General features: G+C 42.9%; 1 protein-coding gene across 5 annotated transcripts in view; it reads left to right on the top strand.

Annotated features, from left to right (window-relative positions):
- The window catches only part of P2RX1 (purinergic receptor P2X 1), a 245,346-nt gene that overhangs the window by 47,102 nt on the left and 178,440 nt on the right, over positions 1 to 19,804 (top strand). For all 5 annotated transcript variants that reach the window (XM_073590587.1, XM_073590586.1, XM_073590588.1 and 2 more), the window contains exons 2-3: positions 15,721 to 15,868; positions 19,555 to 19,626. In XM_073590587.1, the coding sequence (XP_073446688.1) occupies positions 15,721 to 15,868; positions 19,555 to 19,626 (220 nt within the window). The remainder of the gene's footprint in view (positions 1 to 15,720; positions 15,869 to 19,554; positions 19,627 to 19,804) is intronic.

Genomic DNA, 19,804 nt, shown 5'->3' with positions numbered 1-19,804 from the left:
TCAGTCTGAGTGTTTGTATATTGCCAAAAAAGAAGTCTATTCTAGTATAAGTACCGTGCGGAAGGGAGAAAAAGGTGTAGGTCTGCTGTGTGGGATGGTTAATACGCCAAAGATCAAAAAGGCCAAACCTGCGTATTAGTTTTCTAAAGTCCTCAGATAATCTACGTTGAGATCTGTTTGGCTGCATTCTGTGTATGGAGAGTCTATCCAATGTGTCTGAAAAAATAACATTAAAATCCCCTCCAATAACCCAGGCGGACGGGGGTAGTCTGGATAATTTCAAAAATATTCGATTAAGGAAGGAAGTTTGTAAGGTGTTAGGTACATATATATTACATAGCGTAATTGGTATATCCTTGTATGTGCCTTGTAATAAAATATATCTTCCCTGGTGATCTAATATCTCTGATGTTATTTGTATAGTGCATGTTCTAGAAATTAGGATAGCCACACCTGCTTTTTTCTTGACCTGAGAGGCTAAGTAAATTTTGGGATATAAATGTTTGGCAAAGTTGCAATTTCCACTAAGATTTAAATGGGTTTCCTGCAAGAAAGCTATATCTGCACCATGTACCCACAACTCATTGAGGACCATACGCCTCTTAGTATTAGAGTTGAGACCCTTTACATTTAGTGTTAATATTTTAGCCATTATCTTGGTAGAAAAGAGAAAAAAACAATGAGCACAACGTTTTACCCAGGATGCTATGGAACGATTCTCTCCTCTGAGGATCATCAAATTCCGAAACTTCTTTGAGAGAGCAAGAGAATTCCATCATATGCCCCACAAATCTGTAGGAGGAGATACAAAAGGAAAGAGGGAAGACAAAGACAAAACAGTACAATAATTTACTACAGATAGAATCCAAACAATACATCAATGGCTTTACCAAAGAATGAGGCGAGAGAGGAGGGAAAGAGGTAGTCTGTCTCCTCATCTCTCCACTCTGTGGGTAGGGTGGGTATACCCAACCTTTCCTAATCATTTTTCTAGAAAGGAACTGGGTAAAAAAGAAGGAACTGCCCCCCCCCCTTTGTGAGGAAGTCGTGGTAAGAGACACCCAAAACACCGTAAGTGCAAAACAGTAAAGAACAAAATATTCTATGCTGTCCTTTACCCACCGTCCAAAACAGAAGAACAGCTAAATAGCTAAATAGAAATTACCAAAATGTCAGAGAGGATGTCTAGTCATAAACTTTAGACTGACATATAGAAAGAGGATCAGTCAGAGCCCAGCTTCTGAAAAAAAAGGTTGCGGAGGCATATATGATCAAGATGGATCCAGTTGTGTGATCTCCCGAGAAGAAGAACCTCTCTTATTGGACTCAACATTCTGCCAGATTGGCGGAGGTGACATGGGAGGCAAGACCAAGTTCCAGTCCGTCAGGTCGGGGAGTGGTATCTCCAGATCAGAGCAGAAAGCCGGAAGGTCCTTGAAGGAGCGTAAAGTAGTTGACTGTCCATTTCTCACAACAATGAGAGCAAAGGGGTACCCCCAGCGATACTGTAGGTTTTTATTTTTCAGTACGGTGAGAAGTGGTTTCAGATGTCTTCTCCTTTGAAGGGTGATCCACTACAAGTCAGGATACAGTTGGATAGAGGTTCCATTAAATTCAGGCTTATGGAGAGCACGAGCCTTGGACATGATGGATTCTTTTGTTTGAAAGTCATGGACGCAGCATATCACATCTCGGGGCTGAGATTGAGCTCCCTCGGGGCGGAGGGCCCTATGTGCTCTATCCAGCTTTATTTTATGGGATGAAGTTTGACCCAGTATTGAATTAAAAATGGATTCGAGTACTGTATACAGATCTTCTGACCCAGCTGCTTCAGGGATACCCCTCACTCTAATGTTATTGCGGCGCCCTCTGTTGTCCAAGTCTTCCAAATGTTTATTTGTCTCGCCCAGCACTTTAGCATATGAAACTATGTGGCGCTGCAGTTTTGAGACATATTGTGTAGTGGCATCGTGCTCTGTTTCCACAGCATCCACTCTATCTGCAAGGAGCTTAACATCCTGACGCATGGACTTAATCTCTGCCCTGCATGCATCCCTCACCTCAGACACCAGGGGCTTGAAATCCTCTTTAGTTGGAAGGTGCCTGAGATATCGCTCCAAAGATTTGTTTTCTAGTTGGAGATCTGCATCTCCGGAATCAGCGTCTGACATAGGGTCCTGTGAAGCCCCTTCGGTGTCATTAAGTGAGGCCAGTACTGAGAACGACGAAGCGCCCCTCAGGTCCCCTTAAGAAGTGTCCGACCATGTCCCCCGACCCCTTGTGTTTCCCCTAGCAGATGGCTGCCTTTGTGGTTTTGAAGACATGCTGTCTATTAAGCGAGTTTGCTGAGGTACAGGAAAAAGAGGAAAGTGTGATGTAGTGCACACACCAGACGAAGTCCCTGCAAGTGTATTTAGATTGTCAGGGTAGAAACAGGCAGCGTGTGGAGATAATTTTACTTTGGTAAACCCTGAATTCACCTTTTTTCTGCGCTTTAGCTGTGTTGCAGAAAGCTCAGCACATGTTTGCAGCCCTTGAGTGCAGGCATTAGGACCCTGTTGCTGCAGCACCAGCTTGTCAGTGTTTTCTCCTTACACAACTCTCCTCACTAACCTCCTCCATCGGGCGTTCTTCCTGAGCTAATATCAGAGTCCTGGATCTCCTTCTTCAACACTCTGCACAGCGGAGGCCAGGGAGCGCGAAGTGCAGTCTGTTTATCTAGCTTATCAAGATGGCGCTGGAGTCTGTTCAATAGCACAGGGACATGTGCTTCCCTCTTCACGTGGTGATTCTAGAAGGTAAGATGATGCAGAATCCTCCCTATCTGCAGAGGAACTCTGGCCGATGTCTCCCCCCTCTTTTTAGCCAATTTGTATGTCAGTTGGGCATGTAATCCTCTCTATAAGGACGGCAGGCTCAGGAGAAGAAGTTCTATGCTTCCATCGAGTGCGGCTTCCATCGAGTGCGGCTCCCAGACACGCCCCCCCCGATCTTGGGATTTATTTTGATTGGATGTAGAAAGGATTTTTTACTCTGCTATGAACATGTTTTTTCTTTTTGGCACCAGCTGTGCATGGTTGGTGGAATTTGATGAACTAGATCAATAAACAATATTTCAGTAAATGTAACAATGGTTACCAAGCATACTGCTCTAAATGTCTATCTACTTATCCCTTCCTATGTATATCTTTGCTATACTGTACACCAAGGATCAGCAACCTTTGATACGCAAGCTGTTGTTAAGCTACCATTCCCAGTAAATTTGTGTGATACTGACTGCTGAGCCGTGTATCTAATCCTATCCTGTGTGATACTGCCTGCTGAGCCGTGTATCTAATCCTCTCCTGTGTGATACTGACTGCTGAGCCGTGTATCTAATCCTATCCTGTGTGATACTGGGCTCCCCCTGCAGTCTGTGTCAGAGGATGGTCTGTGTTGGCACGGTAATAAATTGTGCTATTTCCAGCTTTACAGAAGGACGATAACACCATAGAAATTATAAGAATAATAGGCCTCAGTTACCACAACTGTCTACAAAGAAAACTGTTGCTGATAGCAACCAATCACAGCTCATTTTTCACCTTTTAAACAGCTGTGGGACAGCGTGGCGAGTTTTGAGTGGCGACTTTTGTCTTTCGAGTTTTATGTGGCGAGGTTGGCGTATGTGTGGTGAAATGTGTGCTGAGGGTGGTATATGTGTTGAAGCACGTGGTAGTGTGTGGTGCATTTTGTGTGTGTTCATATCCCTGTGTGTGGTGAGTATCCCATGTCAGGGCCCCACCTTAGCAACTGTACGGTGAATACTCTTTGGTGCCATCGCTCTCATTCTTCAAGTCCCCCTTGTTCACACCTGGCAGCTGTCAATTTGCCTCCAACACTTTTCTTTTCACTTTTTCCCCCATTATGTACCTAGGGGCAAAATTGTTTGGTGAATTGGAACGCGTGGGGTTAAAATTTCACCTCACAACATAGCCTATGACGCTTTCGGGGTCCAGACGTGTGACTGTGCAAAATTTTTGTGGCTATAGCTGCAACGGTGCAGATGCCAATCCCGGACATACACACATACATACAAACATACACACACACATTGAGCTTTATATATTAGATTTAAGAGGTACTCCATTTTCAAGCAAACTTTATTAAAATTTTTCAGACATAACAGTAATGTTTTTTATATTAAAAAAAAGAATATGTCATTACAGATAATTCCTAAATACATTTAATAAGAAAATCAGAACTATTTTAAATAGGGAGATAATCACTGTAGTAAATTAAAATGGTCATCCACTTGTTACAGTAATAGAAATCTGCCCAAGAATGTTAATGAGACTGGTGCTTGTGAGCATGTGTAGAAGGAAGCTGTTGTGACCTGGAGAAAGCGTGATAGTTCGAGGTATAGGTTATCTCTAGGTCACATCACCTTCTCATCATTCAGAAAAAGAGAGGGGATAGCTTTTTAACTGGCTTCATCTTGCTTCAGCTTCTTGGTATCTCCAGTGTTAGATCCGAAAAACAGGGTGGACAGCAGTATGAGAAGCCTCTTTATACATCAGCATTCCTGGGATCTCCAGTATTAGATCAGAAAGAGATGGTAGTCAGCAGTGTGAGCAGCCTCATCTTACCTCAGCACCTCTGGTATCTGCAAAATTAGATCATAAAGACAAGGTGAACATCCCATTCCATTGAAGCCCTGTTTTCCTGTAAAAAAACAAAAATAAAAAACCTTTCACCTTTAAATCCTTCACCTGTCCAACGTTCTGTCCCATGCCGTAATTCATGTCTGCAATAAGTGGTTTTCAACCTGGACATTGCCTAGATGTGTCCATCTGGGCTGAAGACCACAGGAGAATGAGCTGCTTCGAGTGCAACATCAGTGACTAACGGTGATGTCATCAAGGTTACCACATGTCACTGAGGCTGCGTTCCCAGCTCACTTCATTGTGAGCCTGGCTGATGAACTTGTGTGACCTCAGTGAGAATAGGGAAAAGGGAACAAATCCTGCACCAACATAAAATACTGCTATATATGTTCCTGTGCAGTCAAATGGGTCTGCACCTGTATGTACAAGGGACGGGGTGCTCACCGAGAAAAACACATAATAGTTAATGAAAAGGAGAAAAAGAAGGTGGTAATCACCGTTTCTGTTAAAAGACTTTTATTTCATCTGTTAAAAACATGGAGCTTGGGAGAAGCGTGGAGAGTAGGATGAGCGGACAATGGCTGTTTTGCACTGATTGCGCTTCAGAACTCAGAACCCGTTGAAGCGCAATCAGGGTGAAACGGCCGTTGTCCATTCATCCTGCTCTCCACACTTCTCCCCAGCTCCATGTTTTTTAACAGGAAGAGGGCATTTAAATGGTTAACAGCAGCAGTCAGCAGCTACGATTGTTGCTGTTAGAGGCAGGTGCCAGCTATATGATGTAGCCAGCATTTGATCCAAAGCCCTTGCCACACTTCACGACATAATGGTACATTGAAGTTTTGGGGTTAAAGGAGGTCTTCGGGCACATAGTATTGATGATCTATCTTTAGTCGCAATATTTTGTTGACAACAATGATTTTATGCCGGCAAAAGTTTGATCTATATATGAACAAGTTCTTTGCTCGTTTGCCAGGTGATCAATGCCATATTTATACTGGTCAATATTTGGGAAAGCACATTCTTATCAGCCTGTCTATATTTCACTTTTTTAGGCTGTGCTGACAACTTGGGTGGATTTTTTTTTGTACAATTCTTTCAGGAATCTTGACTACATTTTAGTGCAACTGCATTCAAAATATTTAGGAAAAAAACTTCACATCTATCATGACACCTGTGCATGTGTATTGGGGATAAGGAAGCCAGAGTAGTTGGCTTCAGAAAAATGCTGCAAATACATAGCCACCTTTTGTTCTACAATTACTTTAAAATCAATCTTTAATGGCTGCCATCACATGCAATGACCAAGTTGTGTTTCCTTGCTTCAATCGTATATTTCATTTTATTTACGCACAATGGGGGAAGTATACTAATCCAGTATTAACCAAATGCACCAAATAAATTCTGCATATCTGTTATGACACAGCTGTCGGATGACCCGGGACCAAGGGCTTCTTTCCGAGACCTAACACTACGGAACGCCCTAGCTCGCCCTGCTCCCAGAGATACTTCAGATGGCAAGGACGCTGGGGCCTCCGCCCCTGCCTTATCTTCTAAGCTAACCCTCCATCTGTTACCTTCCCCCACACAGAGAAGAGGGGGTGCTACAGTGCACCACAGTACACCAATCCAGCAAACAGGGAAACATAGACATGGGTTAACAGAAAACTCCAGGCATACAAAATATTCACTCACATATAACGAGGATTCAACCTGGGTGTGCAGGAAGGGGAAAAAATAAAATAGAGGATAAGGAATTACCATGCATACAACAGTCGCTAATAACTACTCCAGCACTCCTTCTCATACCAACTCCTTTCCCTCCGTTAGCCATGCAGCAAAAGCTTTCTCTGATGAGGATTAATAGGAGAGCCCATAATATATAGGGGAAAGGAGTGGCTACCTGAGCACAGCTGAAAACAGGGATTCCCAACATGGCCGAATAACCCCTGTTCTGCTAGAACAAGTACACACATTTAATATGACAGAGAAGTGCTTCTTCTCAGTGCCAGAATAGGAGCAATCAGACAATGCGGTCCTCTGGCTCCACATAACCCTGTGACAATAACATTACATCGTTTAAAACTCCCCTCAACTATTGAACCAGACCTCTTTTGACTCTTTAGTGACACAAAAAAGTCTAAAATACTTAAAAAATTGTATTAAATCTGCCCAACGTGTATTTCATAGTAAGGCATTACTGTGCTTGTATTATGAAAAGATTTCATTGTTATCACAAGGACATTGTATGAATCCAATCCGTGATTCCAATCAGTGTTCATTCATATACACATAGCCGTCACTATTCCAATAATCAGAATTTGAACATTAATGTAGATATTGATTTGTACTTTTACTCTTTCATTCTGGTTTTGGGATATTTACTTAATTTCTTGCTCTGTTGATCCTCCTATATTTTAAACATTTAAGAGGGTTACGTGTGATTTGCCATTCTCAGTGGAATCCTCCAGGTCTCTTTCTGCCCCTATAAATGATGTATGAGTATTACGGTAATCATTTGTCTTTCTTTCTGCTGATATGATCCTTTTCCCTGCAGAATTGTAACCAAGTACCATGTAGTTAAAGAGGTTTTTTTTCAGATATGTAGTTCTGAAAAATCGGCAGCGCTATAATATGTAAAAATGTTGTAAACGGCGAAGCTTTCTGGTTTGCGCACTTTTTGTAGGTGTATTTACGTAAATAAAGCATATAAGATTTTGCTTAATTTATTAACTGCATGTTTATGTAAAAAAGTTTAAAAAATAAAATGTTGTTTATGAAGAGGTTTTTAGCAAGTACAACTATATAAAGGTATATATGGTGTTCTCCCTATTCCCTTATAACTGAGTAGGGGTCTTCAATTATTATAGTTGATAGAGTCTCTGTAGTATACAGTGTTATGGAATTGCTTCATAATTAAAGGGGTTGTCAACTACTAGGAAAACCCCTTCTTGATCTTGAATTTTTGGCCCTGCTAAAATCAAAAAGCTTATAGTCACCTCCTGTGCTAACGCCATTCCCTCAGTGTCGGCTCTCGCTCTCATCAGGGCTCCCGTGCTTTGAAACCCAAAGTTACAAAAAAAAGGTGACATCAAAGTGGCAGAACTAGCTCTATTATTTAAAGCAAATTCGGCCAAGGGCAAAAATGAAACCCAATTATCCTGATCAGCAGAAATAAAACATCTCAAATATGACTCCAAGGTCTGGTTTGTTCTCTCTGTCTGCCCATTGGTCTGAGGGTGAAAAGCAGAGGAGAAGGACAACTGAATTCCCAGCTTGGAACAGAAAGTTCTCCAAAATCTAGACACAAACTGGACTCCTCTGTCAGATACAATGTTCTCAGGAATCCCGTGCAAGCAAACCACCTGTTGTAAAAACAGGGGCACCAACTCAGAGGAAGACGGCAACTTAGAGAGTGGTACAAGATGAACCATCTTAGAGAACCTATCACAAATCACCCAAATAACAGTCATCCTTTGAGAGACAGGCATATCAGAGATGAAATCCATTGAAATATGGGTCCATGGCCTCTTGGGGACAGGCAAAGGCATCAACAACCCACTAGAGCGAGAACACGATTTAGACCAGGAGCATGTCCCACAGGACTGCACAAAATTCCTGACATCACGAGACAAGGAGGGCCACCAAAAAGACCGACTAACCAGATCTCTAGTACCAAAAATACTTGGATGACCAGCCAAAGCAGAGCAATGAACTTCAGACATCACTCTCTTCTTCCACTGGTCAGGAACATACAACTTTCCACTGGGACAACGCTCAGGTTTGTCCTCTGGAACTCTTCCAGAGCACGTCTCAAATCGGGCGAGATGGCAGAAAGAACTACCCCTTCGCCTAAGATGGTAGCAGGCTTGGTCACCACAGGAGAATCAGCAAAGAAGCTCCTAGAGAGGGCTTCTGCCTTGACATTCTTAGTTCCAGGAAGAAAAGAAACCACAAAATCAAAACGTGTAAAAAATAAGGCCCACCTAGCCTGTCTAGGGTTCAAGCGCTTAGCCGACTCTAGGTAAATCAAATTCTTGTGGTCAGTGATGACCACGACTTGATGCTTAGCTCCCTCCAACCAATGTCTCCACTCCTCAAATGCCCATTTCATGGCCAACAGTTCCCGATTCCCCACATCATAGTTACGTTCAGATGGAGAGAACTTTCGGGAAAAGAAAGCACAGGGATTCATTTTAGATGTTACAGGATCCTTTTGGGACAAAACAGCTCCTGCACCAATCTCAGAAGCATCCACCTCTACCTGGAACGGAAGTGAGACATCAGGTTGCCGCAAAACCGGGGCGGAGGTGAATCTTCGCTTCAGCTCCTGAAGGGAAGAAACAGCCTCCGGAGACCAATTTAACACATCAGCACCCTTCTTAGTCAAATCAGTCAATGGCTTGGCAATACTAGAAAATTTTGCTATAAATTTCCGATAAAAATTAGCAAAACCCAAAAACTTCTGGAGGGCCTTCAAAGAAGTGGGCTGAACCCAATCGTAAATGGCCTGTACCTTGGCCGGGTCCATTTCAATAGTTGACGGGGACAAAATAAATCCCAAAAAAGAAATCCTCTGTACTCCAAAAAGGCATTTAGATCCTTTGACATACAGGGAATTCTCCCTCAAGATCCGGAACACAGTCCGAATATGTTCCACATGAGAATCCCTATCCTTGGAGAAGATCAAAATATCATCCAGATAGATAATCAAAAATTTATCGACAAAATCTCGGAAAATATCGTTCATGAAGCACTGGAAGACAGAAGGGGCATTAGTGAGCCCAAAAGGCATCACCAGGTACTCAAAATGTCCCTCCGGAGTATTAAACGCCGTCTTCCATTCATCCCCATGCTTAATGCGAATAAGATTATACGCCCCCCTGACGTCAAGCTTGGTAAACCAGCAAGCACCTTTAACTCTGGAGAATAGATCAGAAATCAGGGGTAACGGATACTGATATTTAACAGTAATTTTGTTGAGGGCACGATAATCAATACAAGGTCTTAATGATCCATCCTTTTGGCTACAAAAAAAAACCCGGCACCTAAGGGTGACGAGGATGGTCTAATATGACCCTTCTCCAATGCCTCCTTAATATAGGATCGCATAGCCTCGTGCTCGGGTACAGATAAATTGAAGAGCCGACCCTTGGGAAATTTACACCCCGGGCTCAGTTCAATTGCACAGTCATAACTCCTATGAGGAGGCAGAGACGCAGACTCATTCTCACTAAATACATCATAAAAGTCCGCCAAATAATCAGGAACATCATGCGACTGAGGAGAGGTGGAAAACACCGGAGCCTCACTAAAGGCACACCGACAACCCCAACTCACCACAGACACAGATTTCCAATCCAAAACTGGTTTATGAATTTGTAACCAGGGAAACCCCAGAACAATAGTATCATGCAGATTATGCAACACCGAAAACCTGCAATTTTCTTGATGGTCTGGGGTGACCCGCATTACCACCTGGGTCCAAAACTGAGGTTTATTTTTAGCCAAAGGAGTAGCATCAATCCCCCTCAAAGGGATAGGCGTCTGCAGAGGTGTCATCGGAAATCCACAACGTTTAGCAAAATCCAAGTCCATTAGGTTTAGGGCTGCTCCCGAATCCACAAAAGCCTTGGCGGAAAATGTGGACAGGGAGCAGATCAGAGTAATAGCCAGAAGAAACTTAGGTTGAACACCACCAACAGAAAACGTGTGTGCAAAGCGTTTCTCTCGTTTAGGACAGACAGAAATAATATGCGAGGCATCTCCACAGAAAAAACACAACTTATTACGCCTTCTGAACTCTTGACGCTGCTCTCTGGAAAAAACTCTATCACATTGCATAGGTTCAGACATTTGTTCAACAGGTGGCAACACCTCTCGTGCAGCTTTGCGTTCGCGCAAACGCCGATCAACCTGAATGGCTAATGACATAGAATCGTCAAGACCAGAGGGAACAGGAAATCCCACCATAGTATCTTTTACGGCTTCTGACAACCCCTTCCGAAAGAGAGCAGCCAAGGCATTATCATTCCAGGTAGTAAGTACTGCCCACTTTCGGAATTTTTGACAGTACAATTCTGCAGAATCACGACCCTGGTTCAATGCCAGCAGGGTCTTTTCAGCCTGATCAATGGCATTAGGTTCGTCATACAACAACCCCAAGGCCTGAAAAAATGCGTTCACATTAGTCAGAATAGGATCATCTGGTTTCAAAGAAAACACCCAATCCTGGGGATCGCCACGCAGCAAAGAGATGACAATTTTAACCTGCTGCGCGGAGCTCCCTGACGAGTTAGGCTTCAAGGCAAAAAATAATTTACAATTATTTTTGAAATTCAAAAATTTAGACCGATCCCCAAAAAATACATCAGGTGTAGGAATCTTTGGTTCAGCAGCATGTGAATGAGCAAGGTAGGCGGAAATTCCCCGCACTTCCGCAGCGAGCTGCTCCACACGATCAGACAATTGCTTTATCTCCATTGAGAGAAAAAAAAATTCCCCCTACGGCCTCAGAGATATAGAGGAAAAAATATACACAATTTTTTTTTTTTTTTTTAACAATTCTTTCCTGCTATTGAGTACCCTAGGATCTGCGGTATGGCGGGTGATTCTGTTATGATTGAGTCACCGTAGGAGGCAGACACAAAAATAGAAGCTACGTCCAGAAAACCAGAGAAGTTGGCAACTATCAGATTGCAGACCCCTGAACCTATCAACACAACTAGCAGTAGCCGTGGGGGGTTCCTACGATGCCCTAGACCCCTCGATCACAGCCGGAGAGCTAAATAGCCTAAAGACAGAAAAGGAAATCTAAACTGCCCCAGAGCAGACCCCAAAGTAAAAGGCAGCCCCCAACATATAATGGCGGTGAAGCAAGATGAAAAAACACTCACACAGATAGAAAGATAGGCTGAGAAAACGATGGGGCCCAAGCTAACTAAACAGAACAGGAAAGGAAGGTTGCTGTCTGCAATCTGCCAAAACCCTATCAAAGACATAATCCAACAAGCTGATATGGAAAAAGACCCTGAAGCAGCTAGGCTTCAAAAACTAAATCAGCACTCGGGTATTTTCAGAAGACAGAGCTAAAGGAATTCAGCACACCCCAGCATGGAATGGCAGAAATCCAGAAAAAACAAAGCAAAACAAAGTCAAAGCACAAATGCAAAAAGCCGAGCAGAAAACTTAGCTTTAGAAGAGCAGGAATTCAGACTGGTCTCCAAGGATCCCACAGAGAAATCACCCGCAGGGCAGAAGGGCGTCGGCAGCCTTATAACCAGTCAGTAACTCCACTCAGCCAGTCATCCTCATCAGGCTCAGGTGTTTGATAATCAGGCTCACTACCTTTCTTTACCAGAAGAGGGAGTTCCTCGGGCCTCAGTAGTGAAGGGGAAAATGAACTCACAACAGTGATGGTGAATGGAGCAGATCTGTATTTTTCCAACCAGTGCTGTGGTCCCCTAAGCTGTGATCTTGTAGAATGTCAAATCTATGTCCCTCGTGATGAAGCCATGATGTCCTGGCTGCTGTCCTGTAGAGTGTTCCTGGCTGTGATTTTGTAAAGAGTATCCAATTATCCTTGCAGAATGATAGAAATCCTTTTATATACCCACATCTGTATATCAGGTCATCATCCACAAGTCACGTGGTACATGGGATGAGTTTAATTCTCATTGTTTGAGTATTTAATAAATTTGCATAGTTTTCCTCCTCTGTTTTGCAAGTCAACAAGGCCCTGTCACGTGCCCCGTCCTGAGTGACACGGCCAGCAGACTGATAACTAATACAACAGGACGCAGCACATGTAATTGTCCTATGTGATGCGGCCTGCAGGCCGGTAACTAATACAATAAGACAAGGGAATAGGGAAAACCTGGGTAACAATAACAATGGTGGCCCTGCGATAGGGAACGGGGACATGGAGACCTCCTGTACTCCCCTGAGTCAGTGTCTCTACACTCCTAACGTTCCCTAGGCCGGTTCCGCATCGGGCGCCGATCAGGAACCTAAAAACCCTGACTCGCCCTGCACCTAACCCTCACTAGGGAATTGGTCGGTACGGAAACTAATCCCACCACTGCACTAAACACACATAAGGAAAAGTGACAAAACAGGGGAACACCACTTAGCTTTGCTCTGTTGCTTACGCTCACAGCAACAGAGCCCACCACCTGCGTGCATCTTTTCCTCCCACCGTGTCCAACATCTGGGTGCACTGTCCAGCCACGGAGTCCAGCATCTGAGTGCAGCTTCCAGCAAAAGAGTCCAGCAACTGAGTGCAGCACTACACCATAGCTGCCACTCCACCAAGCTTTGCAAGAAATCTTCACTGGCACCTATAGCTGCCACTCCACCATGCTTTACACGAACTCCTCGCTGACACCATAGCTGCCACTCCAGGACTCTGACTGAGTTGTCCTGGGCTCTTATCAGCACCATAGTGCAGCTTTGGAGCAAACAGAGTCCACCACCTGCGTGCAGCTGTCCAGAAACAGAGTCCAGCAAATGAGTCCAGCTTTTCTGCCAAAGAGTCCAACATTTTGAGTCCTGCTTTCCAGCAACCGAGTCCAGCATCCTGAGTGCAGCTCTACACCATAGCTGCCACTCCACCAAGCAATGCCAGCCCTCCTTGCAGACACCATAGCTGACACTCCACCAAGCCATGCCAGCCCTCCTTGCAGACACCATAGCTGCTACTCCAGCACTCTGACTGGGCTGCCCGGGACTCTCGTTCAGCTCCATCCTTCACCCAGGCTTGCTTGCAAATGAGGAACTATCACCAACAGTGATTAACACACCTGATACTCTTTTATAGAGCAATCACATCTGTTACATAATCACATGCACAAACTAAGGTAACCAGAGTGCAATGACCCTAATGGTCACCGGGGGGGAAACTACAACTGAAACCACCACAGTGCAATGACCCTAATGGCCACTCGGGACAAAACCACCTTTGGTACATAGCCAAAGGAAAAAAAAAGGTTACTTTGTGCATTTAATCTGTCAGATCCAACCTGGATCATGACAGCCCCAGGCTCCAACACAATGGTCAATTAAGAAATATTTTCAAGCATCATTTGCTCAATGACCCTGCATCCCTGTTTTGCAACAATAGAAGACAATAAACTAGCAGCTGATATAAGAGGCAAACGGCAGCCATTCAAAAATATCAAGAATCAACTTTTACGACTCAAATGACAGCAGTCTATGGTTCTTGACTAACTGAAAATAGACATCTGAATAATTAATATTAAATTCTGTATCGTCACACAACCATACTGATACATAATGAAAACCACTGTACAAAGACCAGTATCTGCACTATACATTAATCATATAATGGTAGATACCAGTTCTTTACAAGCAGACTACTGAGCACATTAGTAAATGCAATACAGTAAATCCATTTACTCGCAGGTGATAATTTCTATGATTGGAGTCATTCACTTTCTTTTTTCTTCTCCATCTTGCACAGACCTCCAAGATGACTTCCCAACCATGATTTGTCTTTATGGATCTTGCTGGCCAGAAACCATTGATTCTTTTCTTTTACACTACCCTACCCACCTATTTCACACCCATCCTACCACTTATTTAAATGTACCATCCTGCTGCTTCTCACATTACTTTCTTTTTTGATACTCCTTATAGGTATAGTATTCAACAATAATTGTTTACTGAGGAAACTGTTGTAAGGAACCTGACAGTCAAAAACAGTGGAAATACATTGCCACTGTGTTCCTTGGTATAGTGACACCCCTAATTGAAGGGGCCCTGTTGTGAATTTGCTTTCTGGTCTACCTCTGGTTACTGCTGAAGGTGGTGGAGCTGGTCAGGTTGACGGAGGGGTTGCGAGTTCTTTTTCTGGGCTCCCTCTGGTGGTTACTGGAGGTAATGGAGCTGATCTGATTAACAGAGGCTTTCCACCTGATAATGAGGACGACGATTGGAGATCTGGGGTTTCAGACTGGATTTAACACAGCCGACTCCCTCTATCCCTGCTGGTGATTTTTTCCTGCCTCCTGAGGTCTTAGTTTCCAGCTGAGTCCCTGCATGCTCAGCTAAGTGTTATTTTGCTATTCTGTTCACATTTGATCTGGTTTTGTCTATTTCAGTTTTGTGTGAGTCAGCCAGCTCCGGCTGGGGCTGTGCTGAATCACCATCCATATGTTACTGCTTGTGCCAGTTTGTTTTTGTCCCTTATTAGATTGGCCTCTTTTTGCTCTGCTTTCAGAATATACCAGAGTGCTGATATAGTGGGCGAAGTCGTGCGGCTTCAGTATTTTTGCATCAGACGTATTGGACCTTTTTGCAGGGTTTTTTGCGTGATTCCAGACAGTGTCTTTCCTTTCCTGTTCTGTCTAGTCAGTGTGGGCCCCATCGTTTGCTCGGTCTATTTTCCTACCTGCGTTTGTGTTTTCATCTTGTCTCACCGACAATATATGTTTGGGGGCTATCTATTCCTTTGGGGTCTGCTCTGGGGCAGTTTAGATTTCCCCTTTCTTGCTTTAGGCTTAGCTCTCCGGCTGTGCCGAGCCGTCTAGAATCATCATAGGCACGCTCCATGGCTATTGCTAGTTGTGTGGATAGGATCAGGGGTCTGCAATTCGCTTAGTTACCAACCTCTCTGGTTTTCTGTGGATTAGCTTGGGCTTGCTCTCCTCTTCTGTGACCCAATCATAACTGGGCCCTCAGCGCTAGTTGATTGACTGTAGTCATGATGTCACCATTGCAACCTTTCCACAAAGATCATGGGCAGATGCAAGATTTGGAGAGGCAGTGCTGAACCTGTAGTGGATAAATAAAGCCAATTTTATCATTTTTATTATTGGCACACAAGAATAATAAAAAATTATGAAAAATTAATTTAAAGTATGCTTAGTTTGTAAGAACAAACATGTGCACACTGTACAGATGCAGCAAACGAAGTACAGAAGTATTGCAGCATATACAGTAGACTGAACATTGATCCCCCTCTTCACTTATATAGATTTATTGATGTAGTTAAGAGTTACTGCCGCATGTGTAACTATAACAGTGTTAACAACACTTTACTCTTGTTTGCGTTTAGATGGGTGTTCTTGTATGAGAAAGGCTACCAGAATGTGGATGACATCATCAGTTCTGTCTCTGTAAAAATGAAAGGCATTGCAATTACAAATATTTCTAACATGGGCACAGAAATCTGGGATGTTGCTGACTATGTTTTCCCTCCGCAGGTAAGATATGTTTTCTCATTCATTCCATTGACTTCTGCATATTTTAAAGAATTTATCTAGCCTTCTGCTAAGAGTCCGCTGCCACTATATAACCACAGACTTCTGAATCCTTACAGTACACGTACTATGCTGTCAGGGTTCTACAGTCTTGGAGCCAAAAGTGCGCTTTCATGTGACCGTGAGTATGCAATCTGCATACTTCCGGCCATCTTTTGACTAGACATGCTTGGCTTTGCTCAATACAAATGAATTGAGCAAGGCCGAGCACGTCTATTTGGCACATGATAACTTGTATGCAAATTGCAGCAACAGCAGCAGAGAATCCTGACAGTGCGCACGCTTCAGAAGTCTACAGTCACAAATAATGACTGCAGATTTTTAGCAGAAGACGGAACATCCCCTTTACGTATATACAGGGGTATACAAAATAATTAAAAACATCCCATGCCAAATAGTGCAAAGATTTGAGATAACCAAACCATAATGAAAAACTGCTTTACGGGTGAAACTACTATTTACTTGTGAAGTCTCCAAACTTCGTGCTGATAATAACAAACGCATATTCCTTCCAATGACCTCTATGATCCCGATTCATCAAAGTACTTATCCTAGAGAAAACACTTAACAGTCATCAAACTTTAGTGCAAAAATTTAGAGTCTTAAGGCGTTTTCAGTTTTATCCAGCTTCTTTGAAATGGGCAGCGCTGTAGTGGGATGGGGTGAAGCGATGTCCAGCTCGTCTAATTCATGACGAGTTGTGGCTTACTGTATGTTACAAATTTTGCTCCTGTCTCTGATGACAATTTTAGAAATCTCATACATTGTTCTGCTATTGTAAAATTCAACATTTTTTTCTGCCTTTAGAAATGGACTGAAAAAAATGCAGCAAACTTGGTGTGATGAATCCTATGGAGTTGGAGGCACCACCACTTTTAAGATACGTCTGATTCATAAAGAAGTATGTGCCTCTTAATGAATCAGGCGCCTCTGACTTCATCATGCCCCTCATCAAGATTGGCTTGAACACAGCCAGTCTAGATGAGCCATTGACTGAACATTTTGGCCTTGATTTATCAAGACTGACATTTTTCACACCAGTCTTGATGAGGGGGCATGGTTGATTCGGAGGTGCCTGATTTGTGCGCCTCTTACGAATCAGGCACATCTTAAAAGCAGAATGCGCTTATGTGAGAGTGGAGTAAAATTTGTGGCATAAGGTTCACCGCAGCTTGCCATGAATTAGATGAACTGTAACGTCACACCCAGTCCTGCCCCACCTAAACACTATTGTGGGGGAGCTATACAAAACTGATAAAAGTAATGTGTGATTTGGAGGGATTGGATAGATTTCCAAAACTCTGATGCCTACCATCTAGTCCCCAACTTAAGGTACTGTCACACTTAGCGATGCACCAGCGATCCCGACCAGTGATATGACGTGGTCAGGATCACTGGTGCATCGCTAAGTGGTCGCTAGTGAGCTGCCACACAGGCAGATCTCACCAGCGACATCGCAGGGGTCGGGGGTCGCTACTTACCTGTCAGACGAGGCGATCCTGACGTCCTCCTGCCCGCGTCCACGCGTCGCTCGTCTCCACAGCAGGAAGCCCCAGCAGGAAGCTGACGACGAGAAACGGTCCAGGACGTTCTCGCGTGATCAGCGATAACCAGCGGGGGAACGGTCGGAGGTAAGTATCAGAAGTAGCGATATCGCTAGCAATATCGCTATAACGTCACAAAAACCAGTGACGTTATAGCGATATTGCATGGTGGGCAGCATGGTGGCTCAGTGGTTAGCGCTGCAGCCTTGCAGCGCTGGGGTCCTGGGTTCGAATCCCACCAAGGACAACATCTGCAAGGAGTTTGTATGTTCTCCCCGTGTTTGCGTGGGTTTCCTCCGGGTACTCCGGTTTCCTCCCACACTTCAAAAGACATACTGATAGGGAATTTAGATTGTGAGCCCCCATCGGGGACAGTGATGAAAATGTGTGCAAACTGTAAAGCGCTGCGGAATATGTTAGCGCTATATAAAAATAAAGATTATTATTAAGATTATTATTATTATTGCTAGCGATATCGCTTAGTGTGACAGGCCCTTAAGATTATCCGGAATGCCGTCACAACAATGTTCATAATCACACTCTATTGATTGGTGGTCTACCGTGATCCGCTCCCTCACTCTCTCTATCTTTCATATGGAAAAATACATGCTTGATCGGAATATTGATGGAAAACCTTCCCTATATCCCCATTGTACTATAGTTATGCATAGATTTATAGTTATATTTTACCCCCTGTACTATTTGTATTGTATTTTCTTGTACTTTCTAAATATAAAGATAAAAAACTTGAATTTGAAGAACTGATAAAAGATGGCAAAAGACTCAAAACAGCAAAAGACTCAAAATTTGCATTGTGCAAAAATTTTGCAACTTATCAAACTGTTTTACAACAGATATACAGTATCTGTCTTAAACCCCTTCATGAATCAAGGCCTTTGTGTTGCAGCACAGAGTGGAAAAATAATTTAGGTTGTTTGGAAAAACTGTAATTTTTTAAGCCAAATGAGATAGAGTAGTTCCAAACCAAAGACAGACATGTGGCAAGTTCTCACGCATCCTTTTTGCTGTTTTGTCTGCTTAATTTTTGCTGCATTTTTTTCTACTGTAAAAACCACTGATAGTCACCAGAAAAAAAAACAGCTGCAATTCTGTATGAAATTCTGCATTTGTATTGGGGTTTTTTGCTGCTCAGCCTCATTGATCTCAATGGGAAAAAACAGAGTAAAAATACTGAAAGAACTGACATACTGCATTAAAAAATTTAATGTGTGAACAAGAATATAGAAATCTCAATTCATTTTCCTGTTGCAGCAAAAATCAGCATTTTTGGCCCTAAAAACAAATTGAAAAAACGCCGCAAAAAATCCAATAAAATAGCCAAATAATCATATTTTATACTATAAAACTATTTTTGAAGACCAACCTTTTTTCAGTCTAGATTTCATAAGAAAGATTTTTATTTCCACTATAAATTATATGCATTTGGCTAGCGGTAGAGACATGCAAACAAAAAAAGCGCCCTGTGCAAGAACAGTATTTGTATCTGTGAGAAAAAGCAGATTGCTATTTTGAAAGTGGAAGCGGACCTCCTTCCCTCTTGGGCTCCTGCTTGCAATAATGGTATGACCACCCCTGATCCTGGCCATATTTTATGAAAATACCACAGATACAAGACCACTTGCAATGTAAAGTGGTTTCATTGTATTTTTTTTAACAGATAGAAAGAAATAGATGCAAAATAGTGATGGTGCAAATGGCATTAAAATACAGGTTGGTTAATGAAAAACAGATCCTCATTCCGCTGTGAGGCTTGTACAGGATAGTGCTTAGCTAGCTGCATGTTGTAGTATATCTGTTTGAGGGAAGGGATTATTAGGTAAATTATGATAGTGCTATTGAAATCTTAATCTGTATCGTCTCTCATTGGCACTAACGTAAACTTCTAAATATGAGGCCTCCTACCCAACGCAGCGTTCATGTGTTGGCTTCCTGTAAAACAGCCAATAGATCGTATGTTGGGGTCATGCAAGAGTTGAGTTTACATTCCATCTAAATTACTAACTTTTTAGCAACAGAAGCTTTCCACTTTCTGCTAACATATGTTACTCTCCGCTTTACCAACAGGGTGACAGCTCGTTTGTTGTGATGACTAACTTCATAATTACTCCGGAGCAGCAAATGGGAAACTGTAATGAGGTATTTATCAACAACAGATCATGACACAGGCTAATTTGATATTGTAGGATTTAAATTTTCCTTTATTCTAGAGAAGTGTGATTTTTTTTTCTCCCATGCAGAAAGAATTTTTCTTCGTTCCCATGCAAACTAAGCAATGCCATCTCAGCTACAAGCAGGTTATGCAAAATGTTCAAAA

Source organism: Dendrobates tinctorius, unplaced genomic scaffold (genome assembly GCF_039654945.1).
Source record: "Dendrobates tinctorius isolate UK_male_01 unplaced genomic scaffold, ASM3965494v1 ptg000117l, whole genome shotgun sequence".
Lineage (NCBI taxonomy): Eukaryota > Metazoa > Chordata > Amphibia > Anura > Dendrobatidae > Dendrobates > Dendrobates tinctorius.
The sequence above is the reverse complement of the archived record's forward strand: the minus strand, read 5'-3'. Positions and strand labels throughout refer to the sequence as shown.